Source organism: Lupinus angustifolius, chromosome LG04 (genome assembly GCF_001865875.1).
Source record: "Lupinus angustifolius cultivar Tanjil chromosome LG04, LupAngTanjil_v1.0, whole genome shotgun sequence".
NCBI classification, from domain to species: domain Eukaryota; kingdom Viridiplantae; phylum Streptophyta; class Magnoliopsida; order Fabales; family Fabaceae; genus Lupinus; species Lupinus angustifolius.
Window position 1 is genome coordinate 25,679,108 of NC_032012.1, and position 12,306 is coordinate 25,691,413.

Sequence of the window (12,306 nt, forward strand, 5' to 3'; positions counted from 1 at the left end):
TTAACAGGCATGATACTTCATGTATTAAGCATTTATCTTTGGTCATATTTTATATAAAACGATTACAAATTTTAAGATTATTGAAATTTCATAAATAATAATAAAACAAGGCACATTAAAAGTCAAAATGGAAATATTGAAAGTAATTTGATATTTGTTCCCTACATCAGATCCCAGAAAAACCAAAATATAATTGGTTTGACTTCCAGAAGTGACATTTATTAGGATGAATAATCACATACCTTGTAAATGATTAATTCTTTACTATAAGGTGAAGAAATATCATTAGTAGTACCAAAAAAATATAAAAAATAAATTTATTGTACCAAATTCCAATTCATATGTTGTCCAAACCAATAAAAATATATCATGATAATTAAAAAAAAATAATTTTCATTATTATTATTGCTTTATTTTTTTTTGACAAAGACAATATATAATATATGATTTAAGATAACAGATCTTTATTCATCAATTCTATCAAGTCACTTAAGCAATGATACACATTGAAAGGGAGAGCAAAGTCAGCAAACCCATTAATTATTTTTTTATCGGGATAAATTCAAATAAAAGTATCTATCTTTGCTCCTTTATCTTTTCTTATTAATATATTATTTAAAAAGCATCCTTCTCTTTCTCTTCTTAACTATACCTCACTTTTTTCTTTTTCTTTTTTCATAAATAACTAGCAGAGCATAAATTCCCTGTGAGAACGTTACCAAGAAGGCATTCACCAACTTTATAAGATAAATAATATATATACAATGAAGAATCACTTAGGTCCATTTACGCACTCACTTTTAATATGGATGTACCAACTTCTTTGGGATGGAGAATAAAAAAACAACTCAAACACTTAGTGCATATAAATGTGTGTGGTTGAAATAGCTACGTGGACCATATAAAATAAGGTTGGGGATCACCTGTTCTATTGGTTGTCCCCATCCAATCAGAAAATTTTATTTGATTAAAAGTAAAATTTATAATACATAAATTAATATTTGTACGTTATTCTATAAAATTTCATTGGCTTGATACATGGGGACATGATTTTCTTGGGACGGAAGATCTTTGTCAATAAAATAAGCAGTTCATACTTCCAAAATAAAAAAGTTGAAGGAGCCATATACCCTTTTGAGTTGAACATTGCGTGCAAATAATTATGAGTTATTGGTTGTTGTTTACAACCATTCATTTTTTAAGTGACAAACTTTGAAAGATACTTATTTCTAGAGTTTTCCGTCAACTACTTGGTAGCCAAGGAAACTAATGTAAGAAGTATTATTGTATAATAAAATTTGTATGGTAATGTTCTTCTCTACACTTTTTACATATACAATAAATTTGGCCGTTAAATATTGTTGTATAATAAAAACATTTTATCAGTAAAACCTACATAAATTTAAAATTTTGCAAAGTTTCGTTTTTAATATCCACTCGAAAGTGTTGATTTATAAAAATGGTTTTCAGCTATAACACAAGTTCTAAGTTCTAACATTTTAAAGTTATTTTTAAACAATAAAAAGTCAATGACAATCAACAAAAGCCTCAAAATAGTAATAAGTGGGTGTTCAATTATATATTTCAAACAAATATACTAATCAGTTCTTTGAATATAAATTCCTGAACTTTTTTTTAAGAAATACCTGGTCGAACATCACAATTTTTTGAATAAATTTGAGCTTGACAATTCATAATCTATTTAATTAAACAAATAAACCAAAACTTTAATTTTGTATCAATTATTTAAACGAGACAGACTTATAAATAGTCTCTTTATGAATTAAATGAGTCAAACCAAGACTTCCTAATTTAAAACAAGTGACTGTACCAAAAAAATAAAATCGCGTCTAATATTTAAAAGTTTCGTATTTAATAAACTACTAGAGATTTAGCACCAAAAAAATATTTGTTCACGAGACAACTTCAACTACTCTTTTTGTTTCGACTCTTCTACACCCACATAAATAAAATCTAAATATTATATTTGTATTAGACATTTCGAATAACTATTTTGTTAATAATTAATCATCACCTGGCGTGGAATATTACATGGTTAGAAAGTGAAGCATATGATGTATTGATTGTCTCTTTTTGGATAAAATATTAAAAAGAACACTCTCAACCTTTGAAAGTAAAATAACCTATGTTCCAAATTCATCCATGAGCATAAATTAATATTTGTACGTTATTCTATAAAATTTCATTGGCTTGATACATGGGGACATGATTTTCTTGGGACGGAAGATCTTTGTCAATAAAATAAGCAGTTCATACTTCCAAAATAAAAAAGTTGAAGGAGCCATATACCCTTTTGAGTTGAACATTGCGTGCAAATAATTATGAGTTATTGGTTGTTGTTTACAACCATTCATTTTTTAAGTGACAAACTTTGAAAGATACTTATTTCTAGAGTTTTCCGTCAACTACTTGGTAGCCAAGGAAACTAATGTAAGAAGTATTATTGTATAATAAAATTTGTATGGTAATGTTCTTCTCTACACTTTTTACATATACAATAAATTTGGCCGTTAAATATTGTTGTATAATAAAAACATTTTATCAGTAAAACCTACATAAATTTAAAATTTTGCAAAGTTTCGTTTTTAATATCCACTCGAAAGTGTTGATTTATAAAAATGGTTTTCAGCTATAACACAAGTTCTAAGTTCTAACATTTTAAAGTTATTTTTAAACAATAAAAAGTCAATGACAATCAACAAAAGCCTCAAAATAGTAATAAGTGGGTGTTCAATTATATATTTCAAACAAATATACTAATCAGTTCTTTGAATATAAATTCCTGAACTTTTTTTTAAGAAATACCTGGTCGAACATCACAATTTTTTGAATAAATTTGAGCTTGACAATTCATAATCTATTTAATTAAACAAATAAACCAAAACTTTAATTTTGTATCAATTATTTAAACGAGACAGACTTATAAATAGTCTCTTTATGAATTAAATGAGTCAAACCAAGACTTCCTAATTTAAAACAAGTGACTGTACCAAAAAAATAAAATCGCGTCTAATATTTAAAAGTTTCGTATTTAATAAACTACTAGAGATTTAGCACCAAAAAAATATTTGTTCACGAGACAACTTCAACTACTCTTTTTGTTTCGACTCTTCTACACCCACATAAATAAAATCTAAATATTATATTTGTATTAGACATTTCGAATAACTATTTTGTTAATAATTAATCATCACCTGGCGTGGAATATTACATGGTTAGAAAGTGAAGCATATGATGTATTGATTGTCTCTTTTTGGATAAAATATTAAAAAGAACACTCTCAACCTTTGAAAGTAAAATAACCTATGTTCCAAATTCATCCATGAGCTAGAGCCAAATTTGTCTCTTGACCTTTTACGTGCACTTATGAATGAAACCTCTCGCTTTAGCTGAATTGTATTTTACATTTATCATTTAATTATTAATGAGTAAAGTTATGATTTTGTTAGTCTAAATCAAGAGAAATTGTTACATGTTTTCTTTACACACAAACACATTTTATATAAGTTTTGGCCACATTTTACATACTTACACTTAAAAAACGAAGGGGTATATGGTGCACACACGCTTACACTATATTGGGAAAACAAATGATGTAGCCAGAAAACACATTAATAGTTGAGATTAATGACTGATAGCATGAAAAATTGGACAACTTTTTTGTTACTCGACAAGAAATTTGAATCATAGTTTTGTTTATGATAAATGTATACATATTAAACAATCTATAATTATTTGTTTGTGTATAGGAAGACACATAAGATAAGAGGTCTTACAAGAGATAAAACAAAAAAAAATAGAAGCCTTGGACTTATGAATATTAATGTCTTATGAGACTTTGCTAGATCACGAGAATAATTATAAGGTTAAAGGTTTGATTCTTGTGAATGACAATAATTTTGGTAACAAAAAAAAAGAAGTTTAAATTGTTTATACATATTTATCTAACTAAAACAAACCACTATAAATGGACTAATACACCCACCTATAAATGCATCTTTCCTCATGTAAAATCTTCTATGAGCCTACTCTTAAAAGAAAATAAACAATTTATTTAAATTTCTTTTTCTTTTTACTTTATAATCATGCCATCTTTCCATGCAAGTTTTGTTCAGCTTTAGAATGTATGAAGGTTCTATAGTTGATTTTAAGTAATAGTTCACATGAGATAAGTTAAGTTAACCTGAATTTGATGCGATCTTTCTGTTTCATATTGTTCTGGGTTTCTGGCTGATGCTAACCATGTAGTTAGGCCTGGATTGGTCCATTGTAGTTTTTTGTACTTTCCCATTGTTTATACAAAAAATTCTAAAGTATTACCAAATCATGATATATATTCGATACTAATCTTGGGTTGTTTCAATGGTAAGCAAATTAACTCAATCACACATTTGTGCCAAATGACACAGCCTAACATATTAGTAATGCCCCACTAAATTCTAGGATGATGACTAAAAGATCAAATGTTAGATTCTTGAGAGCCACACTTATTGTGAGGATAATCACGAACTCCAAAATGATTAGTTCCTTACTCAAAAGTGAAAACAGTAAAATATTGTGGATATGAATAAAATGAATATAATATTAAAACATTGAGACTTTCTAGATGATAATGCATATATGTATATATTATAGAAAACAAGTTTGTTGCAGCATTTGGCAGGAGAAAACCTGCATGGAAAGATCATTAGAGAAATCCTTGCTAAATCATTGTATCATTAGACAACTTGAATTACAACAATAACAACCATTAATCCCATTAAATAGGATCGGTATATCATAAAGATTCGACAAAGTTTTATATTTGTATTAGATATCGACTAAGTTAAAACAAAATTTAAGACACGATCCAATGTAATGGGAATTTAGAGTATATACTAAAAGTTCTTTCTCCCTAAACGATTTCTGAGCTTATGGTGCGACCTTGTGCTTCATGTATCCCGTGCACCTCTTAGTACCTATATATGATCATGGGTGGTTTTTCCTTTATCTTTATTGGATCCCTCATTACATAACTTCTTGTGAATCTGAGTATTTTTATACATCATCTGCTATTATAGTAGCAATTATAGACCCTTAAAATGTTGTTTGTGTTACATATTTCTATTAAGTATTGGACCTTTCAGTGCTAGAGAATATGAACTTGTCATAAATATGAATGCTTTATTTCATTTGGATATCACTAGAGAGATTTGGGATCACTTTGCAAGGATTACACTACTTTCATATCAACAATTTTATGACAGACTGTAGTCATTATCAGCCATGATTTACTTTGAATTTTGATATGCTTTTATGTAATCAAATTTCGAATCTTTCCTTAACTTAGTTTAGATCTCACTTTGTTTAAATTCATAAATCCTCTCTCGTTTATTTAGAAAGCACAATGTGATAATTATGAACATTAATTATTTTGACTTAATTTTACTTTGATGTCAATCAGCCAATGTTTTCTAGATTGTCGGTTTTATTTTCTAAACACTAAAAAGTTAATTATAAAAAAATTAACCACATTAGCAACCCTTAAAATAAGGGTTGTTAAATGGTTTTCATCAAGATCCTGAAATTGTGATTACAATCGATTAATAATTTATGATAGAACATTATAGTTTTATTTAATTCCTGTTGTGACAATTATTAAGACCTCACCATAGGCCAACATTAAGACCCCACCTGACCCTAGCTAGTATGGTATGCCCTTATTTTTAAGTCCACTGAACTGCCAACATTACATGCAACATAATATTACCAACAACACCATCATAACTAATTAACACTCTTAAATGAGGCTGCAGCATAGTTCAACATTCACAGTGTTACCCTCTTTTCATGAACCACTCTTTCTCACAATTGTTGTAGTTCTGAACCTCTTCTTAGCATGATGAATAAACTCCGAAAATTGGTCTTTTTGGTTTTCCTTTTTGTTGGTGCCATGATTGGTCTCATGTTCTGGTGAAGTGTTGTTGTTCTGCCCTCGACCAATGTTTGATACTGTTCTGATTTTGATCTTAGCACGTTTAATGTACTCATTGAAAGTGTCATTAATATCCATTGATTTCTTAACTTTTTGCTCCCCTTTGAAAAATACATCATCACCTTCTGCAGCATCTTTGGTTGTGATTTCTGAATATCCATGTACACTTGAAGCTACTGAGTTTCCATTCTGCATGGTTGTGTAATCAAAGTTGATAGGGCTTGCTCCTGAATATTCTGTGTTTGAGTTATGATGTTTTGGAAGAGGTGGGTTGGTTTGAATAGCAGTGTTAATAGGGGATAATGATGCAGAAGAATTTGTATCAGTGGTGACAGGTTTAGGTTCTTGATGAGGATAGCTTGAGATGCGACGAATAGCTCTTACAGCAAGATTGTTTGAAAATGCTTGACGGATTTTCCTGCACATAAAACTGTTTGAGTTGTTATTCTTTTCCATTGAAAATGGAAGAGGTTTTTTGGCTTACAAGATTATGTATGGCTTGGTGCAACAATGCAAGAGCTTGTTTTGATGTTTTATAGCAGTTATCCAAGTGTGAAAGGGACAACAATGATATTCTAAAAATGGATAAAAACATCAACTTTTGAATTTTGATCTAGAAAGAGTAACATACTCTTTATTAATAGAGAGATAAGTGCTACACAATAACACACAAAAGATAATATGTAATAACATTTTTAACATTTTATTTATCATAAAATCACATTTTTATCATTGAAAATATGAAGAAAAACAATTACTTACCATTAATGGAGAGAATTCTTGTTCAGAAGAAAACATCTGAATGTGATTCCTTACTGTCACTAATGATGAGTCTGTTTTTTTCCTTAATTTCCATGGGATGGGATGTCACGAATCAATTCCCACTTTCTTGTCTCCTATTTTCTCCACCAACTTTGCGGTTTTGGCTTGGTCCATTAAAATACAGTGGAGAAAAATAAATTAGAAATGTTTTTTGCAATTAATAATTCTTTTATTCTTGAACCAACTAAAATCCCAAGTCATATTTGTATATAAAAAGAATGGAGGAGTCTAACTCTAAAATTTGGCTTAAATAACTATTCCTAACTTTAGTAGTTAAGTTTGCTAAATATCATGCAGTAATTTGGTTTTTCAATGCAGTAGTTTAAGCTTGTGCAATTTAATATACATAAATAAACCAATCAACAGTGTATATTTCTTGCTAGCATAACAGAATCCAATGATCTGATTGAGACAAAACAGAAAGGAACTTTTATTTTGTGATGCCCCTCAAGAAAGCAAGTAAAAAAGGTTCTAAAGAACAAATCACTCCAAATGAGCATGATCGAAATTTAGTTTTCTTCCTTTATTCTCGCACCAAAGTTCCCTATTTTACCACATATACTTTTCCTTCTCCAGTGATTGTTTCTCACCATCCTTTAGAAAGGCAAGGATATATTCTGAACTGATCACAGTTCACTGTCCAAATTACTGCATTGATAAACTATTGTTTTCCACACCCCGTGTAGGCATAGAAGTCATAAACTACTTGACACTGCATATACATTCTTATGCTTTACATGAGCACAAGGGTAATGGGTAATTTAGTAATCCACAAATCAATGAACTGGAAGCAATGCAAAATGCAACAACCTTAAAGTTAACAGTGATGAAGAAAAATGTGCTTTCGCTAGAAGACTTTATATGCAAGTCTTAAGAAATCCATATGGTATGGACTATGGAGTTAACAAAAGGCTGAAAATATCTTACTAGAAAACAGTGATTTACAGTAAATTGGAGTAACGTGCAACATTGTCTGATCCCAAGTATTTACAAATTTTGATGGCAAACGCATCACCCAGTAATACACCACCTCGGTATTCTTTTAAAGCCATTGCTTTCAGAACTGCTCAATGCTCATCATAAGAAAAGCCAGGGAAATGGCTGATCGAAGGGTGTAGAAATCATATAAATATATAATTAAAATGGTCAAATTGTTACTCTTGTTTTCTTAAGGCATGATTCCAAATTCTATGTGGCTTTATCTAGTTCAGCTCACATGTATGCTCAATACTTAATGACGGAAAGTCTTCACTGCCTGCTCAATCCGTCGCCGGCAAAGGGGACAACTAGTTAAGTGTGAAGAGCAAGCTATACAGCAGCACATATGCCCACACCTGCGATTATAACATACATCTTAGAGGCTTTTAATTAGAAAGTGAAACCAGATAGATAACTCTACTTTAGGGGCTGTGAACATCTCAGTTTAGGAGGTTGTGTAATACAAACCCACTTGTTCAGGACTGAGGTAGTTAGGTGGGTTGAGGTTTGGGTAAATCATTTAAATCAGTAAGAGGAAACCAAAGGATTAACTCAAGGGTTACTTTCATTCAAAAGATTGATAGCTTACGGGACAAAAACAGCATTATATTCCTGCTCGAGGCATATTACACACAAATCTGGCATTAAGCGATCCTTTTTGGCACCATCTGATAAGTTGTCAGCGCTTTCACCTGAGGAAGAATAAAATATTTCAGTTACCTATTGAAACAGCCGTTGCAAACTTAAATATGACAGAACCATGGCAATTTACCTTCATCATCTTGTCCTGACCTCTTGGCAGCTGCAGCAAGAACCCTGCATAAACAGAAATATGATACTTTCTTTAGACCGATAAAGAATAAGACAAGAAGGTGCATGTGGTGATATGGATCTTGGATGGTGTAGACTTGGATGGGGCATACTTTCATTCAAACTCTTTTTCATAACAACATTGTATAATAATTTTAGCTCCCAATAGTAGTCAGTTTTTCACCACTAATGCGAAGAACCACCAATGATGTATACCTTTTTTGCAGTTCACAACGCCGCCGTCTTTCCAAGATGTACCGAATAGCATGCTTAGCTATTAAATAAGCACCAAATAGTGTCAAGCCCATAGATGCATACTTATACCACCTATTAAGAAAATTTTAGTCAATTCAAAAATCTGGTACATCAAAACATGCAACAAGCCTCAGCACATGTAAAGCAACCTTGCCCATTTCCCAAGATTTGCAATGAGTTGGTCAATTGTTTTGGGAGTCACATAAAATGGTCCTTTGTGGGGTCGCTGAATTCGAATGCTCCCAATATCATCTTTAGCAGCCTGATGACATGGTTAAGAAATTATTAAAAAAATAGAGCTTAAAAAGCAACACATTCATAATTATAGACACAAAAATGCCACCACAGTTGAATAATTGCACATAGAAAGGAAGACCTCATATAAAAATAGAAAACACAATCCTTTTTTATTTGGAACTTAGAGTTTTATTCAAATAGCATAGTATATTTGTAATGCATTTGATTTTCTGAGAAACAGCAATAGTTATGATCAGTGTTTAATAACTTATAATGGGAGTTTATCTCACTAAAAGGTGTCACAGAAAAGCAAACATTTGATGAATTGATTGTATCAGCAAGTAGCAGAGGAAGTATAACTCCTGTTATATCTTGTACCATAGTACCACTACTATCTACTCTGTAACACTGCTAATACCAATTATAATGAAATTCAACCGTATATAACACTCTTGAGAAAGTAACTAGTCACACTCTTGAAACTAACTAGATTACCTCACCAACAACAGTCAAGGAAGTTCCAACTGGAAGTACTCGTTCAATTCTCTTGACTCCAAGCATCTGAAAACATGGTTCCAATGATGTCAGTTTACAAAGGCAGCTGAGTGCTTCCACTTTTAAATATTTTTTTGGGGAGAGAGGCAGAAGGTATTGGATGGATTAATTAAAACCCCCACCTTTAGACCTTGTAGATAATCCAATGTTCCACGCACAAGTGACCGGCCTGACTCTTCAAATACCTCACTTCCAACAGGTAATACAAATCCAGTAGCACCCCGAGCTCCAACCACGTGCACACGATCAGTTCCATCATCCTAACACGCAAGAATGAAGGGATTGCGATATTAAATGTTTAATTCATATGATTTTAGCTTTCACTCATAGACCATACATATTGTCAAAATCTCTTTCAATTCGATGTGTCTTATTAATTTCTTTCTTTTGGCCCTGCCAGGGGGTATTGACTATTGACAATGTAAGCTTAAATACTGAGTTTAAGAAGCAAAAAAACACATCAACTTGACAGCCAACAACAATAGACAATTGCCTACCAGATACCAAGGAACCTCTTTACTCATGGATAGCATTAAAGCAGAATCTTGTATCCAGGAGCCAGCATCGTTGTGTTTAAGAAAATGTTGCTCTGCCTAAAAAGAAAATCATACAAGTTCAATATTGATTGCGAAGTGTTGAAATGAGATAAGAAAAATCCATATAAAATAGAGATTATTCGTGTTCTTCAGATTGCTATATCTACAAACCGTTTCTTCAACTATTACACCTCTTAAACCACTGAACTCGCAGGTAATAGGAGTTTCAGAAGCAACTCTTCCAGAAATTGCAACAACCAACGGTAATATTTCCTCATCTAACAGTTGCGCTGAAAAGTAAAGAAATACCGAGCATGGTCAGAAACCACAGCAATACAGATTGCATTACTAACTATCAAGTAAAGTACTTAATTGTAATACAATGAATGTGCATTTAACATCTAAATTTTGCACCATGGAAATGTACACCGGTTCTGCTTTAATAGCAAGTACTACTCGTGGCAGTGGGAATAAATATCAAGGAGGCCACTTCTCATGGTAATGGATCATGTAATGTCGCAATGAGTGTAAACTCATTGTTAACAAAAGGATGACAGAAAAAGATCTTTCTGCAACAAAATGCATCACAACAAGGGTGAATGTTATGGAAATTAAGCTCAACCACAAACTTTGTGGAATTAAGCTACCGATTGAATGGCCAACATTATGTAATAAATGTGGAAAGGGAGGCAGTGAATGTTGTAAGGGCTTATCGGTAATTTACATCATAACAATACAGGACAGCTGAAAATTAAAAAGTCCTATTTGTCAGTTAATTTTCCATCCAATGACTTTTGTTATTACAAAGGTACCACACTACTAGTAGTAACATGGATTTAAAGATCAGTGACTCAGATCATATTCTTAAAGAGTTCTATGTCAGATATTTTTGTATTCAATTTATGTATGAAATCACAACAGAACATTAACATGCATTTCTGAGTCAGATCAAGTTATTCAAAACAATAGAAACACAACATAATCCTCTATCATACATAAACCGTGTTCATCGACAAAACATTGATCTTTAAAAAAACCCAACAAAAAACTAAATAAAAAGAATAAATTTACCTAGCTCCTTCAACTGATTGACCCGAGACACTGATTTAAGAATATCTGCATCCCTGTAATGGCGTTAATATAAATGCAGAGATTAATTAAAGTAAAATAATGAGAAATTGAAAGGTTAATTAAGAATGAAAATGAAAAGTGCGGTTACCTGCCACTACTTCTACCGAGAAGGTAAAGAGCAGCAGCACTCAAACAACAACTGATTCCACCCCAAGGTACCATCATCTTTATCAAAACCCTTCAATTCAAAAATGAGAGTGTGGTTTTGGGGTTAGGTGAAGAAAAACTTGATTGATTTGTTATGCATGGAAAATGAAAGGGGAAAAACGATGTTTGAGAAAGAAATAATAAAAAGAATTGGGGAAATGAGAGAATTGGATGCAATGAGTGATGGGAAGGGAAAAGAAACAAGAGTGACACAATTTTCGATGCGTGTTAAGGGCTTATCCGAATTCATATTCATGCTGTCCATTTTATGTACCATTCTCTATCATTATCGGTTGAAGAAAAAATATTTAAATTAAAATTATAATTATTAAATATATTTTTGAACCAATTACATCTCCTGACACATGAAATGGAATGACACAAAACTGTGAAACAGCATATATATTTCCCCTACTACCTCATAATAAATGCTTATTTTTATTTTTCACGTTGAAAATAAATTGACTTTGATTGGATACAAATCAATTTGATATTGTCATATGGAACAACATCCCTGGAAAATAAATATTTAATTTTTTTTTATGTATTTTCAATGACAAAAATATTATTATATTGTATAAAATGATATAAATGTCCTATTATATTATTATTTCTTTTGTTTTTTTGTGATACTTTAGTATCCTTACTTTGTCATATGAGTCTATTTCCTTTTATATATGGTTTTATTATTGGGTCTATAGTGGTTGTTTCGTATTTGAAGAAAAAGAGCGGTAAAGGAATGCAAAAATATAAAAATTGAAGACTCTTCAAACAAATTTGTGATTTATTGTTATAGCAAAATCTGTTTTCTGGGAAAGGTAGTACTAATACAATTACTCT

General features: G+C 31.2%; 2 protein-coding genes across 2 annotated transcripts; both read right to left on the reverse strand.

Moving 5' to 3' along the window:
• LOC109346617 lies at window positions 5,650-6,528 on the reverse strand. The gene has a single exon (XM_019586278.1). The coding sequence runs from the start codon at window positions 6,449-6,451 to the stop codon at window positions 5,849-5,851; it is 603 nt and encodes a 200-aa protein (XP_019441823.1). The 5' UTR covers window positions 6,452-6,528; the 3' UTR covers window positions 5,650-5,848.
• Window positions 7,606-11,710, reverse strand: LOC109346618 (E3 ubiquitin-protein ligase SP1). The gene is made up of 11 exons (XM_019586279.1): window positions 11,408-11,710; window positions 11,260-11,312; window positions 10,360-10,478; window positions 10,150-10,245; window positions 9,775-9,912; window positions 9,593-9,658; window positions 9,010-9,122; window positions 8,822-8,932; window positions 8,568-8,611; window positions 8,385-8,487; window positions 7,606-8,151 (listed from the first exon to the last, which is right to left on the reverse strand). The coding sequence occupies exons 1-11, from the start codon at window positions 11,482-11,484 to the stop codon at window positions 8,049-8,051; spliced, it is 1,023 nt and encodes a 340-aa protein (XP_019441824.1). The 5' UTR covers window positions 11,485-11,710; the 3' UTR covers window positions 7,606-8,048.

Bases quoted from the DNA above. Each gene is read 5' to 3' on its own strand.
- LOC109346618 (XM_019586279.1), bottom strand. From the start codon at position 11,484: ATGATGGTACCTTGGGGTGGAATCAGTTGTTGTTTGAGTGCTGCTGCT. The intron at 9,659-9,774 runs GTGGGGGTTTTA...CCATGTTTTCAG, and splicing joins ATTATCTACAAGGTCTAAAG to ATGCTTGGAGTCAAGAGAAT. The intron at 8,933-9,009 runs GTTGCTTTACAT...TTTTCTTAATAG, and splicing joins AATCTTGGGAAATGGGCAAG to GTGGTATAAGTATGCATCTA.
- LOC109346617 (XM_019586278.1), bottom strand. From the start codon at position 6,451: ATGGAAAAGAATAACAACTCAAACAGTTTTATGTGCAGGAAAATCCGT.